Genomic DNA, 13,273 nt, shown 5'->3' on the forward strand with positions numbered 1-13,273 from the left:
GCCAGGCAGGGAGGAGGAGGAGGAGCTGACTGGGCAAGCCGCCAGCCAGAGGAGATCCCTGTTGGGGGGCCAAGAGCCCTAGAGGAATGGACACAGTCACTGTGGGGGAAATGGAACCAGCACCTACCTTCCATGTTTTGAAGAGGAGGTAGATGCAGACCTGGCCCTCAGCGTGCGGGTGGGACACAGACACTTCTTAGCCCACCTAATTGTAGGAAGGAGGGAGGCTTCCAGGTCTGGCTGCAATGCCTGCTGGGTGCCGGAGACCCTGGGGCAACCATCCTGCTGCACCCCTTGGGGTGGGGTGGGGTGGGGTTCCTCATGTGCTGGATGAGGCTGTCTTGCCCTTCTGCAGAGCTCTGACACCCATGCTCTCTCTCGTGGCCCCAGGTGTGAGGGTGGCAGGGATTCATTTCTGCCCTGGGGAGTTGCCTAGCAGAGCCCGCCAGGTGCTTTGGATAGGAGGGGAGAACTAGTGTAAGCTTGAGATCATTCAGCTTCCCAACCTGAGGATGTGAAAGTGGTCAATCAAAAAGGGATGCACGAGGATCCAGGAAGTTGGAGGCAAGAAGAGCGGGGGAAAGGTTTTATGTTGACGCCCAATGAGGCGTCACCCCAAAAGGCATTGTGAGGATTCCTCAGGCGGCTGAATAAGCAGTAAAAGGGCAATTGCAGCTCGGTGAAAATAAATGTACAGTGATGCACACTGCTGCAAAATAAATACACCTTAAATTTCATAGCATTGTAGAATTGGAAGGGACCTCAAGGGTCATCTAGCCCAACCCCTGGCAGTGCAGAATAAAACAGCTAAAGAATTCATCAGAGAGTCCGTTTCATTGTGTTAACAGCTCTTGCTCTCAGATGGTTCCTTCTGGTGTACTGTCAGTCTATAGCCGGTTGAGTTCTGCCCTGCAGAGCAGGAAAACAAGCTTGCTTCATCTTCCTTTCTAGCATGGAAGACGAAGAGCAGACTCCATTTGAGGATCTCTCCCTCATTACAGTCGATCAGGTATATGAAGACGAGCAGCAAAGTCAGTCCTCAGGGAATGTGCAGGCGACCTTGGAACGGACAGCTCACGGAAGAACCCCGACCAGACCTAAGAGGAGGCGTGTAGTGGTGATAGGGGATTCCCTACTAAGGGGAACAGAAGCAGTGATCTGTGGGCCTGACAAGATGTCTTGGGAAGTGTGCTGTCTCCCCGGGGCTAAGATCCAAGATGTAACTGAACGACTGCAAGGAATCATAAAACCCACTGACAAATACCCCTTCCTCTTGGTTCATGTGGGAACCAATGACACTGCAAGCAATAGCCTCCAGAAGATCAAAAGAGACTACGAGGCTCTGGGCAGGAAACTGAAGCAATTAAATGCACAAATTGTCATCTCATCTGTCCTCCCAGTTGAACGACGTGGCCAAGGGAGAGAGGGAAAAATAGTGGAAGTGAACAGCTGGCTTCGCAAATGGTGTAAACAGGAACGGTTTGGATTCTTAGATCATGGACTGCAGTTTCTTGAAGATGGATTTCTGGCAAGCGATGGGCTGCACCTCACAACGGTTGGGAGGAATGTTTTTGCCAAAAATCTCAGAAACCTCATCAGGAGGGCTTTAAACTGACTAATGTGGGGGAGGGAGACAGTGCTCCTGAAGGTAGGAGTCTATCAATTGATGACGATGATCGTCCAAATGTCATAGACCAAATGGAGCAAACAGCACGCAGACCTAGTGGTGGGAGGAAAAAATCCTTAAATAAGAGACACGGGGGAATGATTAATGGACTTCAATGTCTGTACACTAATGCGCAAAGCATGGGAAATAAACAAGATGAGCTTGAGCTCTTGGTACAGCAAACTAAATATGACATAATAGGCATCACTGAAACCTGGTGGGATAAGTCCCACAATTGGAATGTAATAATGGAGGGATACAATCTATTTCAGAGAAACAGACCAGACAAGAAAGGAGGAGGAGTGGCGTTATATGTCAGGGATGTGTATACCTGTGAAGAGATCCAAGATTTAGAACCTCAAAGCCAAAGTGAGAGCATTTGGGTCAAAATTAAGGGAGAGAAGAATAACAGGGACCTCATTGTGGGAGTTTACTATAGATCCCCAAGCCAAACGGAGGACATAGATGATGCCTTCCTGGAACAGATGGCCAAGCATGCAAAAGGAAGGGAGATAGTAGTAATGGGGGACTTCAATTACCCGGATATTTGTTGGATGTCAAACTCAGCCAAGAGCATAAGGTCAAACAGATTCCTCACTGGCCTTGCAGACAACTTCATTGTCGAGAAAGTGGGAGAAGCAACAAGAGGAACAGTTATTTTAGATCTGGTCCTAACCAATGTTGATGACCTGGTTAGTGGGGTAGAAGTGGAAGGATCATTAGGCGCGAGTGATCATGCTCTTCTGAAGTTTACTATACAGCGGAAAGGAGCAGCCAAGCATACTAGGACTCAGTTTCTTGACTTTAAGAAAGCCGACTTCATAAAACTTAGGGAAGTGCTGGGTGAGATCCCATGGACAGTAATACTAAAAGGAAAGGGAGTTCATGATGGCTGGGAGTTTGTTAAGAGGGAGATAGTAAAAGCACAACTTCAGGCAATACCAATGAGACGGAAACATGGAAGGTGCCTAAAGAAGCCAGGGTGGCTATCTAAAGAACTTTTAACTGACTTAAGATTTAAAAAGGATGTGTACAAAAAATGGAAAAGGGGGGAAACCACCAAAGAGGAATTCAAACAAATAGCCAGCACGTGTAGACACAAAGTCAGAAAAGCTAAAGCACAGAATGAACTCAGGCTTGCTAGAGAGGTTAAAAGCAACAAAAAAGGCTTTTATGGGTATGTTCGTAGCAAAAGGAAGAACAAAGAAACAGTGGGGTCACTCAGAGGAGAAGATGGTGAAATGCAAACAGGGGACACAGAAAGGGCTGAACTCCTCAATGCCTTCTTTGCCTCAGTCTTCTCCGATAAAGAAAATAATGCCCGACCTGAAGAATTTGGAGCAAATGATTCAGCAGAGGAAACACGGCCCAGAATAACTAAGGAGATAGTACAAGAATACTTGGCTAGTTTAGATGTATTCAAGTCTCCAGGGCCAGATGAACTGCATCCAAGAGTATTAAAAGAACTGGCAGATGTGATCTCAGAACCACTGGCAGTCATCTTTGAGAATTCCTGGAGAACAGGCGAAGTCCCGGCAGACTGGAGGAGGGCAAATGTTGTCCCTATTTTCAAAAAGGGGAAAAGAGAGGACCCAAATAATTACCGCCCAGTCAGTCTGACATCAATACCAGGGAAGATTCTGGAGCATATCATTAAGCAAACAGTCTGTGAGCACCTAGAAAGGAATGCTGTGATCACCAATAGCCAGCATGGATTTCTGAAAAATAAGTCATGTCAGACGAACCTGATCTCGTTTTTTGACAGAATTACAAGCCTGGTAGATGAAGGGAATGCAGTGGATGTAGCCTACCTTGATTTCAGCAAGGCATTTGACAAGGTGCCCCATGATATTCTTGTAAAGAAGCTGGTAAAATGCGGACTTGACTATGCTACCACTCAGTGGATTTGTAACTGGCTGACTGACCGAACCCAAAGGGTGCTCATCAATGGTTCCTCTTCATCCTGGAGAAGAGTGACTAGTGGGGTGCCACAGGGTTCTGTCTTGGGCCCGGTCTTATTCAACATCTTTATCAACGACTTGGATGATGGACTCAAGGGCATCCTGATCAAATTTGCAGATGACACCAAACTGGGAGGGGTGGCTAACACCCCAGAGGACAGGATCACACTTCAAAATGACCTTGACAGATTAGAGAACTGGGCCAAAACAAACAAGATGAATTTAAACAGGGAGAAATGTAAAGTATTGCACTTGGGCAAAAAAAATGAGAGGCACAAATACAAGATGGGTGACACCTGGCTTGAGAGCAGTACATGTGAAAAGGATCTAGGAGTCTTGGTTGACCACAAACTTGACATGAGCCAACAGTGTGACGCGGCAGCTAAAAAAGCCAATGCAATTCTGGGCTGCATCAATAGGAGTATAGCATCTAGATCAAGGGAAGTAATAGTGCCACTGTATTCTGCTCTGGTCAGACCTCACCTGGAGTACTGTGTCCAGCTCTGGGCACCACAGTTCAAGATGGACACTGACAAACTGGAACGTGTCCAGAGGAGGGCAACCAAAACGGTCAAAGGCCTGGAAACGATGCCTTATGAGGAACAGCTAAGGGAGCTGGGCATGTTTAGCCTGGAGAAGAGGAGGTTAAGGGGTGATATGATAGCCATGTTCAAATATATAAAAGGATGTCACATAGAGGAGGGAGAAAGGTTGTTTTCTGCTGCTCCAGAGAAGCGGACACGGAGCAATGGCTCCAAACTACAAGAAAGAAGATTCCACCTAAACATTAGGAAGAACTTCCTGACAGTAAGAGCTGTTTGACAGTGGAATTGGCTGCCAAGGAGTGTGGTGGAGTCTCCTTCTTTGGAGGTCTTTAAGCAGAGGCTTGACAACCATATGTCAGGAGGGCTCTGATGGTGTTTCCTGCTTGGCAGGGGGTTGGACTCGATGGCCCTTGTGGTCTCTTCCAACTCTATGATTCTATGACAACCTTTAGAGATTTAAAGATGGCTCTCATATCTCCTCTCAGTCTCCTCTTTTCCAAGCTAAACATACCCAGCTCCTTCAACTCATAAGGCTTGGTTCCCAGACCCTCTGCACACCTTCCAGCTTGTCAACATCCTCCTTGAATTCTGGTGGCCAGAACTGGACACTGTATTCCAGATGTTTGTCTGACCAAGACAGAGGAGAGCCGGACTATGCCTTCCCTTGATCTGGACACTAGACTTCTGTTGAGGCAGCCTAGAGTAGCATTTGCTTTTTCTGCTGCTGCATCACACTGTGGACTCATGTTAAGCTTGTGGTCCTAAGACCCCTGGATCTTTTTCACATGTCCTACTAGTAAGCCAGATGTTCCTCATCTTATATGTGTGCATCTGGTTCTTCCTGCTTAAGTGCAGAACCTTACATTTGTCCCTGTTGAAATTCATTTTGTTAGCTTGTGCCAAATTCTCCAAGCTGCTGGGCTCATTTTGAATCTTGCTTCTGTCTTCTGTGGCATTGGCCATCCCTCCGTTTGGTGTCATCTGCAAATTGGATGAGCATCCCCTCAATCCCTTCATCTAAGTCATTTATAGATGTTGAAGGACAAGGGGCCCAGGACAGAACCCTGTGACACACCCCTTGTCACTTTTCTCCAGCATGAGGAAGATCCATTAAGGAGTCCTCTTTGGGCTCGGTCAGTCAGCCAGCTACAAATCCACCTAACAGTTACCTCCTTCAACCTCCTTGCAAGAATATCATGGGAGACTTGCAAGAATATCATGGGAGACTTTGCCTTAGTGCTTTTTTTATATTTATAGAAAAAGATGCCCGTGCTCACCATGAAGTTGTTACAGGAAGTGTCACGCTTTTACATTTGAAAAAAGGTGCCGGTACTGTGTCCCCTTGAGCTCCCCTCCACCCCCCCCCAGCAAGTCAAGATCCGCTCCGTCCCCCGTGTTCCTAGATGGCGCCCCCAGTTTGCAAAGGGGGCGGGAGGGGGCGTGCCTCTCCCCACGGCAAGAGTTCGGCAGCTGCAACTCCCAGCCCCCCACTCCGAGGGCCCCCCGCAGCCGATGGGCCCTGCCCTTCCCCTGGGCTCGGCCGCCGCCTGGCTCCCCGGCCGCCGCCCCCCCCCCCCATTCGACTCCGGTTGCGGGTCGCGAAGAGCGGGAGCGAAGCCGCGCGCTCGCTGGCAACGGACGGGGCGCCCGCCCGCCAGCCGCGCCCGGGAACGGCCTTGGGGGGGGGGTCCCTCTCGCCCCGGATCGGAAGGCGCCCGGGAGCCCCTGAGCCGCCCCCCCTGCGACGCCGCCTCCCGGGCCCGAGGAGGAGGAGGAGGAGGAGGAGGAGCCCTCGGCGCCGGGCCGGGATGTGATGTCAGGAGGGCGGAAGCGGCGCGTCTTCCTGGGCGGCCGAGGGGACCGGCTGGGCTGGCATCGCGGCGACGCCCCGTCGGGGCTGGGAGCGCGGCCTGAGCGCGGCCATGACTCTGGCCGTCTTCTTCGGCTGCGCCTTCATCGCCTTCGGGCCGGCGCTGGCGCTCTTCCTGCTGACGGTGGTGGCCGAGCCGCTGCGCATCATCATCCTCATCGCAGGGTCAGTGCCGGGGGGGGGGGCGGGGGGGGAGGCGGACCGGAAAGCCCCCCCCCGCAGACCGCGCCCCCTCCCCGCAGGGCCCGGCCTCTCTCGGGGGTGCGGCCCGGCCCGGTGTCATCCCGGGGGGCGGGGGGGGGGAGAGACATCGGCGCGCCGCCCCCGGTGCCCAGTATGTGCTGCAGCAGCTAGCTGCGCCTCTGGCTGCCGGGGGGCTTGGGGGGCGGGGGGCGATGCCTGGGCCAGGCTGGGGGGCGCCGGTGACCTTGGCCCTCCTCTCCTCTCCTCCGGCTGCAGGGCCTTCTTCTGGCTGGCCTCGCTGCTCTTCTCCTCGCTGGTCTGGTTCATCGCGGCCAAGGCCAGCGACCCGTCCAACGAGGCGCTCCAGAGGGGCCTCCTCATCTTCGGCGTCATCTTCTCGGTGCTGCTGCAGGAGGCCTTCCGCTTCCTCTACTACAAGCTGCTCAGGTAGGGGCACACGGGCGGGGGGGGGGCGGGGGGGGGCTACAGCCTTGGGCCAGGAAGGGTCCCTTTAAAGCCACGTCCTGACCTGCCAAGGGGACCCTCCCTCCCAGCAACCCAGCGACAAACCCTGGGGGGGGGGGGGAGAAGCAGTGGTGGAAGCTGCGGGGCATGCGAGGCCCCCCGGGAGTCACCGCCCAACCAGCCTGATACCAGGCCTGGGCAAAATGATGCTGCCCATGACCCATTACGCCACTTGATGCCACAGATTGTCCAGGTGCCCATTTTTGACCCCCAGAAAAGAAGGCCTGGCAGCACCGGGAGAAGCCTCTGCCTGACTGCTGTGGCTGCTGTGGCTGCTGCCGGTCAGGGCAGGCAGTGCAGGGCCAGGTGGGTGGAGGGATGTGGGGGCACCAGCCAGCTCCCCCTCTTCCTGTCCGTGGTGGGTTGAGCAGCCACAGACAAGGGGGGCTGGTTAGGGGTTCATCCTGGAGGGAGGCTGGGGGGGGGGTGCAGGGCTCTCCCCTGCCTCTTCATACTTCCTGGGACCTGTGGCAATGTTATAGATGTCAGTAATCTGAAGGAAACAAAGCTGCATAAAGCAATGTAGCGCCATGAGAAAATACAGATTAAACTGGTATATGAAGAGGCTTATCAGAGCAGATTCTTAGGCTGATTGAATATTGGGTCTCCCTGTAACCTCCCTGAGCCTGTCTGCTTGTGCATCAGAATGTCTTCCCTTCCCCGGGCATTTTGGACTGATGCGCAGGGATTCCCACCCAGGCCTGAGGGTCACGATCCCACAGCCTCTAGCTGGGCAAGAGCATGGGAAGCCAAACAGGGAGGCAGCAAGCAGAGGAAGCACTCCTCTTACACTGAGGAGGAGGAGCTGCAGTGGAAGTCTGCACCTTGGACCCTTCCTGCTTCTTCCTTTACTCGGATCTCTTTGGGCTCTGACACATCTCACCATGCGGAAGGCCTGCCTTCCCCCCATAATCTTACCTTCCAAGGTTGCACTTTGCTGCCAGCGCAATGATCCTTCCTGTTGCCAGCACTAACCTGTTGCACCTCCCCCGACCCCCATGAGGACTGTGGGGTGGAGGAGACTCCAGGGCAAAATGATGTGGGTTGCCCCACAGTCCACCACAGGGGCTTGGCAGACACAGCAATGGCTGCTGCGGGGGCAGAGGAGATGCTGGTCTGCCTGTAGCGAGGGCTCTTTCCTGGGCCTTTGGTCCCATTGAAGCCAATGTGCCTGTCTGGTCTGCAGGACCCCCCCCCATCCACCTCTGGAGCTCAGAGATTCCCCTCGAAGGCTAATCCTGATGAGCGCCACCCGTGAGGAGCCCCATCGGGAGAGATGGTGGGCTGCCCCATGACTGTGAAGGCAAGCAGGGAGGCTTGCCTTGCGTGGACTCCAATCATCAGCTTGGCTGGGGGTTTCTTCTGCGCAGACGTTATTCTCCTGAAATCAAGTTGAAAAGAGAGGCAGAGAGGAAGGGTGCCCATCACATTGCACCAAGCCTGCAATGTGTATCTGAAGAAGTGTGCATGCACACGAAAGCTCATACCTAGAACTAACTCAGTTGGTCTTTAAGGTGCTACTGGAAGGAATTTTTTTATTTTGTTTTGACCATGGCAGACCAACACGGCTACCTATCTGTACCTGCAGGCTCTAGTTGTGATTCCTGCCTTGCTGAGGGGGTCCCTTGGGGGTCCCTTCCAACTCTACAATTCTCGGGTTCTAAGACAGGCCAAAGTACTTAAGGTGAGATATGCTGAAGATTTCCAGTACAAAACTCAGGATTCATTCTCTCCCCTGACCAGGAAGGCGATTGAGGGGCTGTTGGCCCTGAGTGAAGATGGCTGCTCTCCCATCTCCATCCAGCAGATGGCGTACGGTGCGTTTCTAGAGGGCAGGGAAGAGAAATGGGCAAAACGCAGGGGCTCTCAGCCCAGGCTCCCTTGGGGATTGGGAGGGAGGGAGAAAGGAGGGCTGAAAGTGGGGGGTGGGGTCCCACTTTATTCAGAGGGGTCTGACTTCTATATCCATGGGAGGGGCTGCTTGAGCGCCCCGCCCCCCGTCCAGACAATCTGGGGCTGAGCCATCTCCATTCTGGGAGGGAAAAGAGCAGTGCAGGAAGGGGTGGAGAAGATGGGGGAGGCTCTGGGAGCAGTCCTGGTGAAATGTCTGGGTCTGAGGCGGGGGTGGGAGGGTCCCACGGTCTGACTCTGTGCACCACGGCTTCTTCCTCGCAGTGGCCGGCCTGGGCTTTGGGCTCATGAGTGGGGCCTTCTCTATGATCAACCTTCTGGCGGACGCTCTGGGGCCAGGCACGGTGGGCATCCACGGGGACTCCCAGCTCTACTTCCTGACGTCAGGTAAGGGTCTCCAGAGGCTCCCCGTCCCCCCCGCCCACCTCTGGCCTGCCTCCTCCCTGCCTAACGGATGCTCTCTCCCGCCACAGCCTTCATGACGCTGGTGCTGGTCCTTCTGCACACCTTCTGGGGGATCATCTTCTTCCACGGTTGTGAGACCAAGCAGTGGTGGGAAGTGGGGGCTGTGGTGCTCACCCACCTGATCGTCTCTGGCCTGGTGAGTAGCTGGAGGGCAGAGAGGGGCTCACTTCTCATGCTGCTGCTTACCAAAAACAGGGTTCGTTTATTTATTTATTTGCTATAAAGGTGTAGCATAAAACAAACAGTATATTGCATAATAAACAAATCAGGTGCAACATTTATTCTTTTATTATAAAGGAAGGATAAAAGAATAAATGGAATATAAAATAATGGCATCAATGAAGTCAAGCTACCAAAAACAAATCCTGGGCGATAAAGGGCAGAGAAGGGAGCAGCTGCCATGGGGGGGGGGCAGGGGCTTGGGGTCGAGTGGTGCAACCTTGACACTGCGCCTGCTCTGTGCTGAGCTCCCTGCCGCCCACCCCCTTCCGCTGCCGGTGACTGGCAGTGATGTGGGGCTGGGAAGGGGAGACGGAAAGCACTGCCATCCTCTCCGGCTGCTATGGGGTGTCTCTTCCACACTCTCCATTCCAGCTCCCTTAAGAAGTAGGAAAGTGCATTAATCTAAATCATAAAGGAATAAGTGAAATAATACTGACTTGGGTCTTCCAAATTCCCAACTGTTCTTAACTTGCTAGTATTTAGTATTTTAATAGTTTTTTTGTGTTTTGTTTTAAAATGAATCTCCAGAGAAATTGCGTTGAATTTGCTGTTATTTAGCTACATTTAATTGCCAGCATAAAACAGTCTGTATCTGCCTCTCAAATAGAAAATTCAGCACTGCAAAGTCATGTCCCAGGTAAAAAGAAGAGGAGTCCCCAAAGTGTTTGCAGTCTTTATGCAAAAGTTAGAAGAACTTCTGGTATAAAATTAGTATTACCACAGAAGCAAGTTTTACAGGGGAGGGAGACGTGTGATGGAGAAGTCTAATTGGAGCTTTGAGTGGAATCTGTGAAGCTGCTCCATGGAGGGAATCCGTCCATGTCCACAGAAATGGAAATGCTTCGGGGGGGAATGGGAATGGCATGAAAGGATGGGGAAGACCATGCTAGTCTCTTCATGTTGAGAGGAAGCAGCTCAGCAAGGTCCAAGGAGAATGGGAAAGCCAGCTGAGGAGAAGCAGCTCTCCAAAAGCTCCCTAAGGAATAGATCCTTGAAAGTCCCTGAAAACAAGACAAACAGAGCCATTTTTACCTTGTACCCAAATGCTTCTCATGCGGGAGCCAGTTGAAAATCCCCTGGGAGGGAGTTGCGTCAAGGGGGCACCACCACCGAGAAGGCCCTGCTTCTTGCCCCTGGGCTGCTGCCTCAAGTCAGGCCAGCCCTGCAGGAGCCCCACAGAAGGAGCTCTTGTCCCAAGCGCTGGGCTCCCAAGTCGCTCCAGTCTGTGGGTGCAACCAGCCAGGCCCAGTTGCCCACTGGCAGCCAGTGCATGCTTAGGGATCAGGGTGGATGGTGAGACACCTCCCCCCCCCCATGATGCTCCTCCAGGATCTGGGCTGCCGCAGGCGCAACCTCCTTCCCACGCTGAGTCAGAGAGGTGCCCCTTGCCACACCCCGGCCTCTGCGATGGTGCATTCATGGAGAAACTGGTTCAGGAAGCAGCAGCCAGCTCCCAGGTGCACTGGGTGGGGGGGGGGGAGAAAGGGCTGGCCCCAGACTTGGGGACCCCCTTCCATTCTGCTCTTCCCCCCTTCCCTGCCTCTCCTGTCCCATCTTCCCAAGACCCAGCATAGGCGTTCCTGGGCACCTTCTGCCCTCACCTGTGCCGAGAGAGCTCTGAAGCGGCTTCCTGAACCCAGCACTTTGGTCATGGGGAGCTCAGGTGCCGTATTGGAGGGGGGGTGTTGACACACCCTCTTTGACCTGGGCCAGCACACCTGAAACAAGGTGAATGGAGTGTCTGGGTCACCATGAAAGGGGGCCGTGATGGTCCTCTGAGAGGCCTCACCCCCCAACACACTGCTGGCAGCCAAAGGGTGAGGCAGGTCTGAGATACTTCTTCCATTCAGTTGTCAGACCAGCAGAAATCTGAACAGGCCAATTGTTAGATGACGGGTAGGAGCAAGTTCTTAAGGACATTCTAAAAATCCTAAAAAGACAAGAAAAGCAGCAGCACATTTGAGAACTATCCTGCAAAGGAGAGAATGGAAAAGTTTCATTCAGAATGAAACTCAATTCTTGCCCTTCTTCACCTTACATTTCGCATATAGCGATTCAAAATCCTAGGTTAGAATCAGAGTTGTTGCTGAAAGGCGACCCCAAAGGTCATCTAGCCCAACCCCCTGCGGTGCAGGAACCACAGCTGAAGAATCCCTCACAGATGACCACCCAATCTCTGCTGAAAACCTTCCAAGGCAGGAGATTCCACCACCGCCCAAGGGAGCCTTTTGACTACAGTCATAGCTCATGCCGCTGGCTTCAGGATACATTTTTTCAGGTTGCATCCCGTAGCGACCCGGAAGTACCGGCAAGGGTTACTTCCAGGTTTCGCCGCTCACACATGCGCAGACGCAGTGAATTGCAACCCGTGCGTGCGCAGACGCGCTGCTGTGGGTTGCGTTCTAGTCATGTTGCGAATGGGCCTCCAGAACGGATCCCGTTCGCAACCAGAGATACCCCTGTACATCTGTTGATGCTGCAGCCTAGAATAGCATTAATCTTTTTTCCCTGCTGCATCACACGGTGGACTCAAGTTAAGACCCCTGGATCCTTTTCACATGCTTTGCTGGCAAGCCAGGTGTCCCTCATCTTATATTTGTGCACTTGGTTCTTCCCGTCTAATTGCAAAACCTGACATTTGTCCCTATGGAAATGCCTTTTGTTAGTTAGTTCTTCCTCCAGAAGCATTCGCTTCCCCGCCCTGCTTGTCTACTGCAATGTGATGTTGTCTCCCTTCCTGCAGACGTTCTGGAACCCGATCTACCTGGGGAGCCTCCTCCCTGCCTACCTGCTCATGGCAGGTGCTGCCGTCTGGGCCTTCCTTGTCTCTGGCGGCTCCAAAGAGAACCTGCGCCACTTCCTCCTGTGTAAGTATGGCCAGAGGTTGCCCCAGGAGCCGCAATCCCCATCACCCTGGCTCCAAGCAGCAACCCACCCAGAGGCCTTTGGCTCTCCCTGGAGTTGACCCCTCCATCTCCTGGGGCTTGAGGTCTCAGGCTCTTTGCCTCTGACCCCCTCTGTCTGTTTCCACAGGCCTGCGGAATGGGACAGCGGCACCACCCGGATCCTGAGGCCCCGCTGGGCTCCCCCGCCCTGTCCTTTGGAGCCATTTGCTGAGGCAAGGAGGACGCAGCTGCTGTGCCTTTGGGAGTGCTTCTGGGCCCGAGGAGGGGGCCGCTGGACTTGCCCCTAGAAGCCCCTCTTGGGGCGAGTTGCCGTAGAAGGTCTGGGCACAAGGGGCGCTGCAGCTGAGCTCCTGGACCCTGTGAATCTGCAGCAAAAGCCCCCTCCCTCCAGAGAGGGGTTCCTGGCTCTGGCCAGCTGGCATTGTTTAAATAGGGGGTGGGCTTTGGGGGTGCTGGGGCGAATGACAGGTGCCGGCATAGGGTGTTGGGGGGGGTGAGCATCTGTCTCTGTGGGGTGGGGGTGCAGAGGGAGAGCCAGCTGTGTGGTCTGCTTAGAGGAGAGAGGGGATTGGGGTGGGGGTTACTGGGGAAGGGAGAGTGCCCCACATGGCCTCTTTCTTTCATGGGGGGGGGGAACATCTCTGCACATTTGTACTAATAAAAAGGCTGGATGAGGCCCACAGTGTGTGCGCACCTGTCTGTGGGCAGTGGTGGGGTTGATGGTGCTACACTGAGGGAGGGGGGCTTCAGAGAGGGGGCTGCATCCTCTGAGAAATAGGACTGGGTTGGCTGCTGGTTGCTTGAGGGGCCCCTCCTGTCCAGATTATGTTTCTGGGGGTGGCAAGATGTCCTTTGGTGTCCTTCCTGTCTGATGAGAAACGGTTGTGGGGGCTGGTTTTGTTTAGCCTGGAAGAGAGGAGGCTGAGAGGAGATAGGAGAGCCATCCTCAAATATCCCAAGGGCTGCCACATGGGACAGGGAACAAGCTTGTTTTCTCCTGCTCTGGAGGGTGAGCTTCA

At 53.6% G+C, this 13,273-nt stretch overlaps 1 protein-coding gene and 1 long non-coding RNA gene across 2 annotated transcripts; one reads left to right on the forward strand and one right to left on the reverse strand.

Annotated features, from left to right (window-relative positions):
* Positions 1-815: 815 nt before the first annotated feature.
* Positions 816-5,610, reverse strand: LOC309352586. The gene is made up of 2 exons (XR_014161387.1): positions 5,450-5,610; positions 816-909 (listed from the first exon to the last, which is right to left on the reverse strand). It is a non-coding gene; the product is annotated as an uncharacterized lncRNA (long non-coding RNA).
* A 445-nt stretch (positions 5,611-6,055) lies between these two features.
* LOC309352594 (gamma-secretase subunit Aph-1b-like) lies at positions 6,056-12,731 on the forward strand. The gene is made up of 7 exons (XM_081881155.1): positions 6,056-6,207; positions 6,502-6,672; positions 8,494-8,567; positions 8,926-9,048; positions 9,135-9,262; positions 12,092-12,215; positions 12,382-12,731. Exons 1-7 carry the CDS (start codon positions 6,095-6,097, stop codon positions 12,417-12,419), a joined length of 771 nt encoding a protein of 256 aa, XP_081737281.1. The 5' UTR covers positions 6,056-6,094; the 3' UTR covers positions 12,420-12,731.
* The last annotated feature ends 542 nt before the right edge of the window (positions 12,732-13,273 follow it).

Source organism: Podarcis erhardii (genome assembly GCF_964252035.2).
Source record: "Podarcis erhardii genome assembly, chromosome: 11".
In the NCBI taxonomy this organism is placed as follows: domain Eukaryota; kingdom Metazoa; phylum Chordata; class Lepidosauria; order Squamata; family Lacertidae; genus Podarcis; species Podarcis erhardii.

Coding starts and splice junctions, on each gene's coding strand:
- LOC309352594 (XM_081881155.1), top strand. CDS start 6,095: ATGACTCTGGCCGTCTTCTTCGGCTGCGCCTTCATCGCCTTCGGGCCG. Junction 8,568..8,925: donor CATCCAGCAGATGGCGTACG/GTGCGTTTCTAG, acceptor TCTTCCTCGCAG/TGGCCGGCCTGGGCTTTGGG. Junction 9,049..9,134: donor GCTCTACTTCCTGACGTCAG/GTAAGGGTCTCC, acceptor CTCCCGCCACAG/CCTTCATGACGCTGGTGCTG.